Genomic DNA, 13,346 nt, shown 5'->3' on the forward strand with positions numbered 1-13,346 from the left:
AAGAATGCCCAAGCCTGAAACCAAAACCGGTTTGCCATCACTGTATATCTTAGCTGTCACAGCTCAGTTTGTGATGTGTTGGCGGTGGTTCAGGACACAAGGGTTGGCTCACAAAGTAGTGGGGATGGACTGTCAAATTGCACTTTAGGGAATAAGCCGAGGAAGAGGCGCTGGGATCACCATTGGGGCATCCTCCGAGGAAATGAAGAGACTGAAATCTCTTGTCTTCTAGGAGCTGTGTGTGCATATTTGTTTGTGTGTTTGTTCTAGCCTTGGTCCTGGCTGCAGGCTGCTTTTCGTTGCTGAATTTTGAGCACGCAGCTTGTAAACTAACTGGAAATCTGATTATAATGTATCTGTCAGGTATTTTATATGGATGTTCTTAAAGCAAATCAAATTGTAATATTCTTTTTTGGCTTTCAAATGGAATGGCGTTGTTTCCTGCCTATTGATTGTTTGATTGGTACCTAGCTCCCCCCACTCCCCCTTTTTTTATTTTCAGTAATGCTCATTGATGTGGTTTAATGTCTATTCCTGTAACCTCCTTCTGTTTTATAGAACAATCACCATTGAGCTTTGGTGCATTAAAGCACTTTTTGCAGTTCGGTTGTCCATTGTGTCTTGCCAAAGCACATGCACGGTTCCCCTGCCCCCTTAGATGTTTGCAATTGCAATGCTTATACACTAGACAGGTCATTTTCCCAGGATTTCCAGGAAATCCAAATTATTTATAGTCTGTGGAGACTAGCCATTTTCTCTTGCTGAGATTTTCCCATAGCTATAGCTCCATCCCCCTTTGTGTGTGAGTGAATGAAAGACACGAGAAAAAGCTTTCTGATAATCATTTGCACCAGCCAAGACTTTAAAACAGTTTGTATTTTTGGTGGATCAATTTATCCTTAGATGAAGACTGAGATGGCTCCTCCATCTTACGGTAGATGTGGGCATATCATTCCCAGCCAATAATGTCTCCAGTACATATATGTGTCAGAGTTTCTACTGTTGCCTTTGAGCTCCAGATGTTTCCAAACCAAGAACCTTTAAACAGCTGAATTGTCCTGGCTTCCTCCTCCAAGGAAAAGGGCTCATGCTTGATTTCTTTATAGCATGGAAAGTGTCAAAAGGGCTGCCATGTTGGCTTTCCAGGATAAGAAGGTGATGGTTTTGAAATACTGGCAAGCACTGCAGTCCAGTGGCAAGGAGGAGTTATTTTTGTCCTTCTCAAGTTAGGTCTCAACTGTTGATTCTCAGTGGATGTGTGTGTGCCTTCAGGTCTTCTGTCAATTTATAGAGACCCCATGAATTTCAAAGGGTTTTCTTGGAATACTCAGAGGTGGTGTTGCCAATTCCTTCCTCTGAAATATAGTCTCTAGCACCTGGGATTCCTTGTTGTTCTCTCAACCAAGTGCCAACCAGGGCTGACCCTGCTTAGCTTCCAAAATTAGATGGGATCTGATGGTTGGTGCCTTTTATAGGTCTTCCATGCAAGCTACTTTAGAACAGCATAGCTTCCTTGTGATAAAGAGAAGCATTCGCTAACACAAGCAGGAGCTACTTTGGGAAATGTATAGCCTCCTCTTCCAGACCATCTTTCTGCTCGGTTTTCCAGACAGTAATCTTTCTGTTCAATAACACAGAAGGGCTTTGTCACCTGAACAGCAATAGGAGTTGCAGCCAGATAAAATTCACATTGTAAACATTTACAAAAATGGTTGAGAAGGGAGAGCAGTTGCACCCCAGGTGCCTTTGAAAATGTCAGATTCTAGGAAAGAGCAGCATTGCCGCAAAGGTATTCCTCCTTCCAACTCTTCTTCTCCTCTTCCTCTTCCACTTCAGATAACAGTGACTTAATTGCTTGCACTGTGATCACAAAAGATGGAGGTCAGGTCCAGAGGTTCCTGGCGGTGGATATTTACCAGATGAGTTTGGTGGAGCCAGACGTCGCCCGCTTAGGCTGGGGAGTGGTTAAATTCGCCGGTCTTCTCCAGGTGAGTGTAAAGATGGTAAGACCCATCTTTGTGCAAACCCATCCTCGCGTGAAGAGAGGACAAGTCTTAACAGCAGCCTTGAAACAAGGTAGTTCCTTAGTCACTTGTCTCCCCTACCTTTTGGGATATGTATGTTACAGAACATACGATTTAAAGAGAATTCAGGATTTGATTTCAAATTGGGACTCTGTAGTTGCATCTTGTATCTTGCCTGCAGCAAGATGGCTACATCTACACTGTAGAAATAATGCAGTCTGATACTGCTTTGAAAGCTGTAGCTCCATAGTATAGAATCCTGAGAATTGTAGTTTTACAAACTCTTTAGCCTTCTCTGACAAAGAATGTTGGTTCCTCACCAAACTACCAACCCCAAGATTCTGTTGGATGGAGGCATGGTAGTTAAAGATGCACCCTGTCTCTTCTCTTTTGAGTCTCAATCCAAATAATTTTTCTTCCTTCTTTCACCTGTAGGATATGCAGGTAACCGGTGTAGAAGATGACAGCCGGGCCCTGAATATCATCATCCACAAGCCGGCCTCCAGCCCCCATTCCAAACCTTTCCCGATCCTCCAAGCCACCTTCATTTTTTCTGACCACATCCGTTGCATCATCGCAAAGCAGCGCCTGGCCAAGGGCCGCATCCAGGCTCGGCGTATGAAAATGCAAAGGATTGCAGGTAATGCCCGATGGATAGAACCTCTTTCTTTACTGCTTGGTTTGCATCATTGATAGATGGACTGGTGTCAACTGAGTTTAGTTTATTTCTGACCATGCTCTTAAAGAGCTGTGTTTGTGTCACTGGCATTTCTACAAGAGAACATCCCAGGAAAATTTCACCCTGAGGGCCATAGCCATCCATCCCTCACACTTTCTGCAACCGAATTATCTTGCCTTGTGGTCAAGCTGCAGCTGAGCCTCTTGCTTTGGCTGCTGATATTTCACTGTTTTCAAAGGATGCTCCTCACTTCCAAAACAAGCTCCAGGATAAACGTTTGGTTGGTTTGGGGATTTTCTGAAACTCTGACCTTTGACTATCCCACACTATAAGTAATCTTTCTTTCCATCCACCATGTTAACCTATTTTTCTGCCAATTTCTCTCTCTTTGCCACTATGAGTTTTGATTTTTAAAATCATTATCATTGGATGATATGATTTCCACCAACTTATATGGTTGCATTTTCAGTCATGCATAGTTCTGACCATCAGCCATTCCAGTTTCCTTGGACAATATAGAGTAAAGATGTTTTTCCCTCGAACCCAGCTCTTCTAGACCTTCCGGTCCAACCCGCCAATGAAGTGATGGGCTTTGGGCATGGCTCTGCTTCTGCTGCCCAGCACCTGCCGTTCCGCTTTTATGACCAAACCCGGCGTGGCAGCTGCGACCCTGCCGTCCAGCGCTCTGTCTTTGCTTCTGTGGACAAAGTCCCAGGTAAGACTTTGAAGCCCCAAACTACATGGGCAGTTATCAGGGATTATAGAAGCTGTGGTCAGAAAGATATCTGGGGATGCCAGGTTGCCCACTCCAGTCTAAACTGATTTACAGCTTATGGTAAAACAGAGATCAGAAAGAGTCAAAAGATGCTCCCAGGTGTGGAAGAAACTCTTGCAGCACTTGCTGGGTTTCCTTGAAGCCGTGAAAGTCCTTCTGTCCTCCTGCCTTAGCCACCTTTGGGTTCAGATTAATTTCATTTTGGAGTGCGCCTTCACCGTAACTATTTATATTGGCTATTAGCACTATTCTTAACCCTATATATTACACTTGTGATACTCTCAGCCCCTGAACAGTGACCTTCTAATGTTCTCTCTGTGTAATGCAGCAGGATGGGCTAATTTAAACCAAGGCTGTCTGGATTAGCAATGAAACAGACCACTTAAATCAAGTTTCCCATTTGAACTTGCTTCAGCTGTAGTTTAAACAGGGCCATTAGAGCTAAGCAGAGTAGTGTTTGGGCTGTTGTTGCAACCAGACATTGTATACCTATAGGAGGCATATCTTTACAATTATTCCCATGTATAAGATCTTTCTAATGCCAGCACCTGTGTCAGCTTGTTAGGTATATAGAAAATTTTGACCATACTGTGAGATGTTTTCTTTCTTTTCCCTTCTTTCTCCTTCATTTCTTCCTTGAGCCAGCCCCTCTCTCACAAAAGCAGAATAGCAGACAAAGACAAAGGGCCCATGGCTAATAAGTCAAAGGAAAATAGCAATAGCTATTGAAAGTATGGTGGATGCTGGGCAGGTTAGAACAGTTAGCTTTCACAAAGCGAAAATGAAATGCCTGTGTTTGCTTGTTGGAGTGCAGATCCTCATATTTGAAATGATCAGCTGGTTCTTGGTTTACACAGAAAACTTTCCTTTAAACTCTGGATATCTCAGTAGAAGCCATTGGTTTGTTTTAGGCTTTCAGTGTGTGGCTGTTATACTTAGTTTACTATTAGCTAATAACTTTGTTGTTATTTAAGAGAAGCTTATTATTACCATGTTTATATAAATTGTTTTTAAAAGCAGATTTAAATCAATATCCGTTAGCAGGTCACTGTTGTTTTTTAAACCTTGGAGAGTTAACTCTGCACAGTTTCTTGGCAGTAGATTCTTGGCTCTGCTTTGTAGACCCAGTTCTGCATTGCTTTCACAGAAAGGTCATTCCAAAGCAGATGTTGCAATTTTTAAAACACAGTTTAAATGGGGCTCTTCCTTGCACAGACACACGCACACCACCAGCACAATGAACTAGGACAAATGCAAGACTCTTTGCTGCTGAATAAACAGGCTGCTTTAACCCAAGGGCTGCCCAAAAGCCCCCCCAAAACACTGAGGATTTGTGCATGGGAACTGCCACAGGAAAATACCTTGTTTCTCTGAGGTGGTGGAAGATGAGGGAAGAAGGGAGTCCCTTGGTAGGGAGAATAATTCTTTAAACCAGTGATACTTAAAAAGTGGTGGCCCAGGGGCTGGTGCCTGGCTGGGGTAAGTTTCCATGAGGAACAGAAGTAGTTGCAGCTGGTGGGCACAAATGTGATGCCAGTCCCTGCCATACTGGGAAGGAACCCTGCCAGTCCCTCGCATTGGGTAACTTAAGAAGTACACTTGTCCCTCCATATTCACTAGGGTTAGGGGCACAAGACCCCCGTGAATATAGAAAAACCTCAAATAACAAAAACACCATGTTTTTACCCAAGAGGACCCCCCTCTAGGCATCTCTAGGTCCTCCAGGGCAAGTCTGTGGTCCATTCCCACATGAAACTCGGTGGTAAGCAAAGCAAAGCGTGTTTTCCTCAAGCGGAAAAGTTGTGGTTAAGGAATCGTGCCAAGGTCCCGAGCAGATTCATTACATGAGAGTAAATCTCTTTTGCAAGCAGGGGGACAAAGGAAGAAACTGCACAAAGGGGACCACGGCCACCACCGACACCTCAAGCTCCCTTTCTCCAGGACCAGATAAGCCGAGGCAGGCCGCTGTCGATATCGGCGCAGGATTCGGCAGAGCGGGGAAGACTAAATAAACGTGCTTATTACCGACTTGGAAAAAAAGCTCTAAACATGATGCGTAGAAAGTTGGAACAGTTAAAAGTGAAAACAAACAAACATGTTGAGCATTTATTGAAAGATTTTGGGAAGGAGGGGGGGAGAGATCCCAAGTTTTGGGGAGGGGGAATCCAGAAGGAAGGGAAAGGTATAGAGCAGTGGTTCTCAACCTTCCTAATGCCGCCGTGACCCTTTCATACAGTTCCTCATGTTGTGGTGACCCCCAACCAATGGTCTTGGTTCCTAAGACCATCAGAAATATGGGCTTTCTGATGGTCTTAGGCAACCCCTGTGAAAAGGGTCATTCAATCCCTAAAGGGGTCATGACCCACAGGTTAAAAACCACTGGTATGGAGGCTATGGGCAGGTACCCATTGCTACCAACACAGGATTGGACCTAGGACCTTCTGTATCCAGTGCAAGAGCTTTGCCACTGAGTTAAGGTCCCCAGAACATGGATGGCCCCGAAACATTTGGTCCATGCAACCCCAGTATGGTCTCCCCTGGCTTCAAGCAGCTTTCTGCTTTGGAGATCTTTTCCATGAGCTGATAGGCAAGGGAGAAAGAGTTCCCCCCTTTTATTTATTTATCTACTTATTTATTTAATAAATGTGTATCTTTGACTTTCTCCCAGTGCAGGATTCAAGGCAGCTAGACAAGTCAAAAAGACATGTAGAACTTAGTATTACAGTTACACAACACACACCCCTTAAAAGCTGCTGCTTTGCAGAGGATTCTCAGAATACTCGTTTTGCAGTCACTGAAATGCTTTAGAAGAGCTCTCTAGCAGCAGGTGCCTTTTTAAGGGAAAGAGTGGAGCCCAGCTGTTGGTTTTCTTTTCTTCTTCGATTGCAAAGAGGAAGCGTCTCCTTGCCTTGGCAACCGACTTATGTAATCTTACATGGAAGTCATAAATGCCACAGTAATCTCCCTGAGAGGCACTTTGGGCAGTACCTTTGCCTTGCCTGTTCTTGTGATTTCAAAAGAAAAGCAGGAGAGAGAGATATAATAAACACATGGATCCTTTTGAGTTAGGAAAAATAGCTAGTGATGATGAGCATATTGACAGAGTGTTATTTTCCATAGGTACCTACCCAGGTGTGGTGATGGGTGGTTATAAACTGTGGACACATTGCATAGTCTTTAGCAAAGCCGTAATAGATCCCTCTGTGCAAAATGCAGAGGTTAAGAGGCTGGTTCTGCCTCCGCTTTTCTCTGAACCTCAGGCGGGTAGTGTTTCCTTCAGAAGGTCCCTTGTGCCTTGTCCTGACCCCATCATCCCAGCAGCTGCTGTCATGGGCTCCAGATGACACTCCTCCACCCTTTTGTTTGGCTGCATAGACATTTTGCTCTTTGCAATTTGTCAACAGCACCAGTGGGCAAGAAAAACTATCATCCCACTGAAAGGCAGCCAGTGCTTCATCCCTGCGGAGGACAGTTTTTCACATTCAGGATAAAACTTCCACCTTTGCTTTTTCAATCTCCGGAAGCCACACTGGAACCAAAGCAGGGATTTACCTTACACATTATTTCACAATGCTTGCAAGTGCTGGTGTGTAGAGAACAGCAGAAGCTGTGGGAATCACTTACTTACTTATTTGGTTTATTAGACATTTATTTGTTTGGCAGGAAAAGCTGCTTATCCATGAAGCTCACTAGATGATGTTCGTGTACATGTCTCAGCCTAACCTTCACAGATTGGTTGTATGGATCTAGTGGAATGATCTCCACATACTTCACCCTAAACTTTGTAGGAAGTGCAGCATATAAATGGGGTGAGCATGTAATAGGAGTTACAGGGGTGGTGGAGCTACTCTGAAGGCAGTGGATCCTGTCTGGTCTTGGAAGCAAAGCAGGGCCAGCCTTGGTTAGTACTCAAATGGGAGCCACCAAAGAAGACCAGGAGCTGTAGGGTTGATTTCAGAGCAAGGCAATGGCAAGCTTCCTCTAAGTATCGCTTACCTGTGAAAGCCCTATTCTTAGGATTGCCATAAATCAACAGGTGACTTGAAGGTGTGCACAAACACATACATGCAGTATCCAAAATTTGCTATCTAAGATGACCCTGGTTTTAGTGGCACCAGTGCCATTGGCGTTGAGCTCTTAAAAGAACATCCCAGTCCTCACCCCCATACTGCCGCATGTTTGAGTCTTAAAAGTTGGTTTTATTGAGATAACTCAAAGAGGAGGCCCCCGTTCGTGTGTTCCCCCCCCCCTGAACAATTGGAGCCAAAGAGTGGGAGATGATGCTCTTGGGCTCCATTCCCAGCCCTGTTAATGAATTAACTCTTCTTTGGAGAGTCAGCACTGCGGTGCATTTTTATGTGAGCGAGATTTAATAAGCAATTAGAGGAAAGTTACAAGGTCTAATTGCCTGCCGTTAAATTTCTGGTTTTGAAAGCTCCCCGGGTGGCAGGTTAGGCATCACTTAAGGAGGGATTCTGGGGCTGAATCCAAGAGTGTCTTTTGTCCCCAAGATGAGACTTCTGGAATCGTTCCTGTGCAAGATATTGCTCATAAGTAACTTGTGTTTAATGGAGGAAGATGGGTAACCTCCTCCTTCTTTAGTGCAACTGGGCTTGGAGGATGCGTGCCACAGGATGTGGCTTCCCCCTCTGATAGTTCCTCTGCCCCAGAAGAAAGTCCCATTGCCCCTTTGCAGAGCATTCTCACCAATGCAAAAAATGTGAAAACACCACCCAAAAATCCCATTGTTTTGGAGGCAAGGAGGAAAAAACTGCAGCTTCTTACTGTTGGCCACAAGGACAAGGCATGCAAAGATTCGCATTGGTAATACTTGTTTTATTTGACTGGGGCACATGGGCCAGCATCCAAGGAGATCTTTAAGAAATACTCTTGTGAACATCCAATCCGTTTCTTCTCACTTCTCCTCTCCTCTCTTCTTTTGAACAGAAAAACTTGCCTCCATGTTTCAGGTCAGATATTTCTTTTGCAACAGCAGCATAGGCTTTCAAGAGCAGGTTTTACAGTGTGGCACAAAGGGCTAGCCTGAGGAAATGGCCAGAAACCACCATGGACGTGCAAAGATTTGCATTGGTAATACTGTGGCCGTGTGTGGCTCCTGGCCATGGCACTTAGGACCATGGAGATTGAAGGGACACTACTATCCAGGAATCCACAGCTAAAGCACTCCTGAATGGTGCCCATCCAACCTCTGTTTATGCGCTTCCCCGACCCTCTGTGGCAGTCTATTCCACTGTCAGATGGCTCTTAAGATCAAGAAGTTCTTTCTGTGCTTAAGTAGAATTCTCTTTGCAATTTGAATCCATTCCTCAATATCCTAGTCTCTGGAGCAGCAGGAAAAAAGCTCCATCTTCTACATGGCATCCCTTCAGATATTTAAAGCTGACTGTGTCATATCACTTCTCAGTCTTCTATTATGAAAGCTAGACATATGCAGCTCCCTAAATAAGCCATAACTTAGATCTTGGTGGGTTCTAAATCTTTTTATCATCTTGGCCATTCTTCTTTGGACACATTCCAGTTTGTCCATACCCTTCTTGACCTGTGGTGCCCAGAACTGGATGCAGATCTGACCAATATGGGGACTGTGGAATGAGACTGTGAGTTCTCTCCATCTGGAGACTATGTTCCTCTTGATGCAGCCTAGAATTGCTTCCAGGAGAGCTTGTACCTTGTTGTTCATGTTAGAATTTGCTTGGAGAGTAGACATAGATCTCACGGACAGGCAAGTCGGTGATACAAAAGCCATATATCCAAAGTCTCTCGTGCCGTATACCATTTGACCCTTTTGCACAATTTTGCTACCTTTCGAAGAAAAGGTGATTTGGCAGCCGCATGGTTTTGGCCTGGAAGCGCTTTGCGGAAGCGAGGTGTGAGTAATCTCGTCTCGGAAGTGTTCTTCCGAAAGCTGGCTTGCTCACCCTCCTTGTCGTCTTCCGTTAATCCAGGTACTGTCCTTCCTTTTATCTGCGGCTGGCGATAACTGAACTTACTGCAAACGAAAGAAAGCCGTTTCCTCCTCGTATTGTTTGAAAACTTTGAAAATGCACAGAGGGTTTGTTTGAGGTTTGAACTTCCTGCTGTCAAGACTGAGTTGCCTTCCAGATCTTGACTGAAACACTGTCTCCTGTTACGGGTACCTGGCTCTTTTAATAATTCCCATTCCTGTAAATTGGGCAGATGTGTAGTTTATTCCTTGCCGGGAATCTCTGCTTGGATTGTGGTCTGACCTTAGACCTTCACATCCATGGGAGGCAAGAGAAGATAGCATCGCTTGTAACAAGCATTCCTGACATTGAAGAACAACACTCTTCCCTGAAGCTCAAAACGCAAGACGCTTCAGGTGCCTTCTTAGACAGAAAAACAGCTCTTTCAAATGGACACACATTTAGTTGCATTATTCATTGATTATCTGGAGTGATATTCCACTCCACTCCTGTTATCTTGAGGAGTAGACATATATGTAAATATATAAGACCAAAATTATAGGTGTCAAGGAACCTCTGCATAAAACTTATGACATCTGTAGCTCCCAAAATGTTCATTTCTTTATTTGTAAGTCATGCAGAACCTTTAGCGACTTCTCAGAAAACCCTGATCCATAGCGTTTCTCATGGAAAATTCAAGTAAAGCTTGCTCCAACCCTGAAAGGTGGGCCAGTGGTATTATTTCAAAGTTTATCAATGTGGTCATAAAGCTTATTTATTTTTAAATCATATCTTGGAGAACGCTTAGTGGTCTCTCAGGGAACCCTGATCCATCGCGTTTCTCATGCACCACTTAAGCAAAGCTGACGCCAGCCCTGAAAGGTGGGCCAGGGCTATAATTTCAAAGGTATCAATGTGGTTGAAATAAACTTTATTTCAAGCCACCCAGCAACTCTGTGGCTCAGATCAGCTCTTAGCTTTGGCTCGTAGCTCATTCTCCGAACCGCTGCAGGACAGAGATTTTTCTTTGCTGGCTCTGCTTTGTCCTTTGGGCCTGTTGGGGCAGTTGTGGTGGGTCAGGGCCAAACTTCACCCATCTTTGCTTTAATGGCATTCACAAACCGTGACCCTTGCCTTTACTTTTCCCACCGGTGGCAGTCTGCCAGCCTCACCTTAGTTCACACAAATGATTAAACAAAACAATGCAAAATCACATTGCTCAAGCCTAGATATAACGGTGACTTAGTAAGAATAAGATCATAAGTCACTCTTCTTGCAAAACCTGAGTCAGTCACACCTCCCAGTAAGCAATATGCAAATATTACTAACTTGGGAAATGCTAATTTCAGCTTGCCTAAGAGCATTCAGTCAAAGATGAATCACTTGGGACAGTCACTGTGTTAGAGGTTCACTAGAGGATAAGGAGCCAAGCCCAGGCATGTGATTTTTCTGTCCTGCCGCCCATAGGCAGACAGGAATCCTAAATGCAGTATTCTGCTTCCAAAGAACTTCACCAGCCTCACCTAATTTCTTTTGTTGTTGCCATTGTTGTTGTTGTTGTGGTATCTGGTTAAATAGTTAAAGCTACTAGTCCTTAAGGCTTGCAATAGAACTTGTGTTGCAATGTCTGCAGCAAAAGAGGATGTTGAAGGGGAATGGCAGGGACTGGCGCAAAGGGCACAGACAGGTCTCCCCATTTGATCTGGATTTGGTTTTTCTCTCTCCCTCACACACAAACACACACATATGTAGGGCCACAATTAAGCAAAATAAATTATTACATATGACACAGAACAAGGATGGACAGTTGCACCAGTTTGGGCCTTCATCATTTCTTTCATTTGCAGGATTTTTAAGATCAATGTTGGTCTTTAACCCCCAGAGTCTTGTGAAGGCGGTTCCTAGGACTTGAGGCAATGTAAACCATTCCATTTTGAGGGTGTTTTTTAAAAAAACACACAAACATTTGGCATGGATTTGAGGTGAAATATGCCCCCAAAATATATACAGATAGTTGAGAGGGGGGTGAGGGCATTGGGTGGGCACCAGAAAGAGGCCAGTGGGCACAGGAGCTCTGTTTCTTGGGGAGTCTTTAAACAAAGATTGGATTTGTTTGTTTGTTGATTTATTTATTGGATGAGTATTTTTTTGTCCTGGGTGCTCTAATTGTGTGTTCCTGCATGGCAGGGATTTGGGTTTGATGTCCCTTGAGGGTCCCTTCCAAGTCGCAGAATCTGTGTGGGAGATGAAGTGAGCTTGTTTTCTGCTGTTCCAGAGACTAGGAAGAAAACCAGTGGCTTGAAGTGAAAAGGAAAGAACATTACTCAGAACATCTGTATTGTAAGAGGTGTTGAAGAGAGGATCGGGTTGCCTTGAAGGGTGGTGGGCTCTCCTCCTTTGGAAGTCTTTAAAGAGGGTGGAAGGGCATCTTTTAGGCATGCTTCAGTTGTGGACTCTTGCATGGCAGAAGGGGATTGGACTGGATTGCCCTTGGGGTCCTTTCTCATTCTCTGAGCAGGAAGAACACCTTGACTGTAATAGAAATGGATTTCCTGGAAGGGTGGTGGACTTGCCTTCTTTGGAGGGCTTTAAACAGAGGATGGATGGGCATCTCTCAGAAATTTTGGAGCATGGCAGGGGGTTGGAATCGGTGCCCCTTAAGGTCTCTTCCAACTCTTAAGATCCTGCGATTCTGTGTGACCCGTAGGCCTTGCCCACCCTAATGTAGACTAAGCCTTTGTTTTAGCCACCACCCAGCCTGGCAAATGTGCTCAGCTGTGGCTTGCAATCCCATGCAAACGTTCCTCAGCTACCAAAAGAGCATGGCTGCGCTTTAAGGAGAGATTATGCTTGCTTCCTTGTGCGCATGGACAGAGAGGTGCCTTTGTTTTGCCAAAATGGGTTTGACCATTTCAGCGTTTCTTTTACCAAGTTTGAAGAGCTGGCCACTGCTTTGGGAGCAGTCAGCACAACTGCATACATCATTGTCTCCTTTCCTCCCCGCCTCTCCACAGTTAATCCCATATTCCTCCAACTGCAGAGCAAAAGGTTGTGTTTTATTCTTTTGGAGAGATGTCTGAAACCCAAGAGGCTTGGCCTCTTTTTACTGTATTTTGTTTTGCAAGTTCAGAGACCCAAGCCGCTGGGTCTGCAACTCTGGCTCCTTCTTACTGGAACAGTCCATCCCTGTGGACTCAAAGAAGTGGTTTGGTTTTGGTTTCTCTTCCCTTCCTCTGTTGTTGTACAGGAACGCCTGCCAAGCAAATCCCCTTTCTCCAAGTGTTGCTGAAAACAGATTTCGGCAGTCAACAGAAAAAACAAATGCGGAGACCACCAAGTCTTTCCCCCTGTGTCTGCAAGGCTTTACTCTATTCCAGGGGTAGGCAATCTTTTTGAGCCGGGGGCCGGGTTGCTGTCCCTCAGACAACTGGGGGGCCGAGGCCAATAAATAAATAAATAATTTTTAAAAAATTTAAATATATAAATAAACCAGGACAAATGTAGGACAAAATTTTCAAATGAAAGACACTTTTTTTAAAAAAATGGAGGACATGTGAAAAAATTTGCTGATTTTTTAAAAAATGTTAATATAAATGCATGTTTCTGAGGCTTCTATAGACAATTGCCCCCCAAAGGCCTCGGTGGCAATCGGCGGCAGGACTGGGCTGGGGCCGGTCCCAAGGCCTTGCTGGGCCGCATCCGGCCCGTGGGCCGCAGGTTGCCTACCCCTGCTCTATTCCTTTTCCTTTTCCATCCACACATTAAGCCACCACTCTGTTTTCAAATTCAGTGCTAGGGAGACTCTTTGTGGACTAGTAACTTGCGTAAGCATTCACTTGGCGTCCACTCTTGCATCCAAAAGAGATTCCCAAGGACCTGCTGATGGCAAGGCCAGCTCTTGTGGGATTATAGTACTCGCACAT

The 13,346-nt window shown here is 44.6% G+C and overlaps 1 protein-coding gene across 5 annotated transcripts in view; it reads left to right on the top strand.

Moving 5' to 3' along the window:
• Positions 1-13,346, top strand: part of CLEC16A (C-type lectin domain containing 16A) — a 60,540-nt gene that overhangs the window by 29,211 nt on the left and 17,983 nt on the right. For 3 of the 5 annotated variants that reach the window (XR_016282429.1, XR_016282430.1, XM_089539490.1), the window contains exons 19-21: positions 1,837-1,988; positions 2,460-2,664; positions 3,251-3,418. Coding sequence is in view for 3 of the 5 variants with exons in the window: in XM_089539490.1 (XP_089395616.1) it covers positions 1,837-1,988; positions 2,460-2,664; positions 3,251-3,418 (525 nt within the window). In the remaining 2 variants the exon portion in view is untranslated. Of the gene's footprint in view, positions 1-1,836; positions 1,989-2,459; positions 2,665-3,250; positions 3,419-5,346; positions 5,576-13,346 lie in introns of those variants that run through there. The other 2 variants (XM_089539492.1, XM_089539491.1) reach the window with 2 other exon arrangements.

The sequence above is a fragment of the Sceloporus occidentalis genome, unplaced genomic scaffold (assembly GCF_023333645.1).
Source record: "Sceloporus occidentalis isolate IW3139 unplaced genomic scaffold, rSceOcc1.0.p SCAF_10, whole genome shotgun sequence".
Lineage (NCBI taxonomy): Eukaryota > Metazoa > Chordata > Lepidosauria > Squamata > Phrynosomatidae > Sceloporus > Sceloporus occidentalis.